At 33.7% G+C, this 2,524-nt stretch overlaps 1 protein-coding gene across 1 annotated transcript; it reads right to left on the reverse strand.

Annotated features, from left to right (window-relative positions):
* Window positions 1–1,556: 1,556 nt before the first annotated feature.
* On the reverse strand, window positions 1,557–1,970 carry LOC130453217 (transcription factor HES-2-like). Its single transcript, XM_056792844.1, has one exon. The coding sequence runs from the start codon at window positions 1,968–1,970 to the stop codon at window positions 1,557–1,559; it is 414 nt and encodes a 137-aa protein (XP_056648822.1).
* Window positions 1,971–2,524: the final 554 nt, after the last annotated feature.

Raw genomic sequence — 2,524 nt, forward strand, 5'->3', positions numbered from 1 at the left:
ATCGAACCTAACCTAATCTGTATTCAAGAAACTCCACGATTTTCTTCATTTCCGTCGGGCAGTTAAGTGTCTCCTTGAGGTTAGTTTTCATATCAAACTGTTGATATGCGGTAGAGTAATCTCTGCAGTCGATGAGGATGTGCTTAACAGTCACAGGAACTTGACAACTTTGGCAGACAGGATGACTTTCTGATGACATCAAATAACCCGTGAGTAAGTTTCGTGTGGTTGATGCGAAGTCTTCTTATTGCCACAGCTCCTCTCCTATTAAAAAAGTTTAGGGAACTCTTGCTCCATATATTGTGCCAAGATTTTTGAATTTAGTTCTCAGATCATTGGCCAGCTGAACTGGGATTTCAGGATGATTCTTTGTGGCTTCTTTGGCTTGGCGATCTGCACATTCGTTTCCAGCAATTCCAATGTGCGATGGAAGCCAGATGAGAGACTGTTATATCAAAATCAATGAGAGTTTGGTAGATGTCATGAATGTTTTGGACTATTGGATGGTCGGTGAATATGGTTGTGGATGAAAGAGAGTCAGTATATATGGTGATATATTTATGGGGAGGAGAAATATATTTGAAAGCTTGAAGGATACTGTATATTTCACCAGTGTAAACACTACACGTCGAGGGTAAGTGGAAAGAGCTTATGAGTTCGTGATTTGTAGTAACTGCGCAAACGACACCGGAATCAGCTTTGGAGGCATCCGTATAGAGAATTAGGTCGTTGTATTTTTTATGCAGAATTTCCAAGAATGCTTTCTCTACAAGAACGCTAGGGGATTCGTGTTTATTGTAGATGGTTAGTGAGGTATTTACCCTGAGAATATTTTTGATCCAAGGGGGAAAGAAATTGATTCAATTTTCAACATAAAAAAACTATGTGAAGATATGATTTCCGCACCCCATATATGCACATCAAATTAATCAGCATCTACTAATACAACATACTAAATTTTCAAGGTCATCGGAGCTGTGAGTGTTAAAGAAACAATGACCGAAGTTTAAAAATAATTACTATTCACATTCGTCGAAAAAAGACACATTAAATACATAAATAATTATTTACTGGTTCGGTCTTGAGGATGAAGTTTCTTAAGGATGGAATATGTGGGTTCTAAAAATACTATAATGAAAGATAAATTTATAAAGTAGAAAATAATTTATTTTACGCTTACAATTACAAATAGTAAAAATTAAAAAATATGCATATAAAACAGTAACAGAAGATAATAGGAAAAAAATGTAAATTATGTATGTTTGTAAAATCAAATCTACTGTAATGATGATAGATTGTTGACAACAATTTCATTTACAATCGTAAATTTACTACATAAAAACATTTCAAAAACTTTGGGAAATTGTTGCCAATAATTTACAATTTTTTCATCAATAAAAGTATTTCTAATTCTCAAAAAATATAACATATAAACACAATAAATATACAAATAAAAAGTTGTAGTAGTTCGTCAACTAACTTCTACAAAAAAAATCGTATTTACAAAGTTATATATACATTATCACAGAAAGAATTAAATTAAACACTATTTTTAATTACCAAGGTCTCCACAATCCGCTTTTGTCCGCTTTCTGTGTAGATTGATTTTTTGAATAATACGAACTAGTCGAACTACCACCGTAGCAATATTGACCGACATTACCGGTTTTAGAGGCGACAGTTACATAACTGTTGCTACTGTATTTATTCGTTGAGCAATTCCCGTAGTTAGTTGATTGATAATAACTATTAGGAGCAGGTGTTTTTCTTATAGTTTGAAGGTAACTTACAGTCATTTCCAGAATGTCCGCCTTTTCCAGCTTAGCACTTTTCTTTCCAACACTTTGTGGATCGCACTCTAATAATATTTGTTTCAAATTTTCGAGACTGTCGTTTATTCTAGCTCTTCTTTTCTTCTCCATCAATGGTTTTCTGTATTTTTTGTCGTCGACGTTATTTTGATTTTGCATTTTAACTTCGATATTAGTCAAATTAATTTAGTACGACTTGTGGTACCCAATTGCGAGTAAAGAATGAAATATGGACAGTTTTCGACAAGAACTATAAATATACGCCTATTTCCCCTTCCAAATGGGGATGGTACAACCCAATTTGACTTGGTCTGTGGGTGCAATAAAAATATATTGGGGGTGAATATTTATGATCCCAATTATGACCTTGGTACCTGAGGTAATGTTGTAATGGTTTAATATTTTGGGTATTTTTGTATGTTTAAAGCAATGTGATGAGCCGACATTAGTTACAGTGGATTTCTAAAAGGGTGTGCAAATTGAAATTTGGTTTTTCTTAGAATTTTTTGAAACTTAGAATTACTGGAAAGGTTCATGGATTGAGTTTGTGGTAAGGCTGCTGAAATATAATAGTGCCGTTGTTTGAAAACATATTTAAAATTTGTAATGGGTTGGTTAAAGCGACACTTCCTTAAAAAAAATGACGATTCAATATAGAGTAATACTCAGAACCTACGCGATAGGTGGAACTGCGTACGATTTGCTTTGGATAA

Source organism: Diorhabda sublineata, chromosome 2 (assembly GCF_026230105.1).
Source record: "Diorhabda sublineata isolate icDioSubl1.1 chromosome 2, icDioSubl1.1, whole genome shotgun sequence".
Lineage (NCBI taxonomy): Eukaryota > Metazoa > Arthropoda > Insecta > Coleoptera > Chrysomelidae > Diorhabda > Diorhabda sublineata.

What these genes read in the sequence shown, in the direction of transcription:
- LOC130453217 (XM_056792844.1), bottom strand. Translation starts at nt 1,970, where the DNA reads ATGCAAAATCAAAATAACGTCGACGACAAAAAATACAGAAAACCATTG.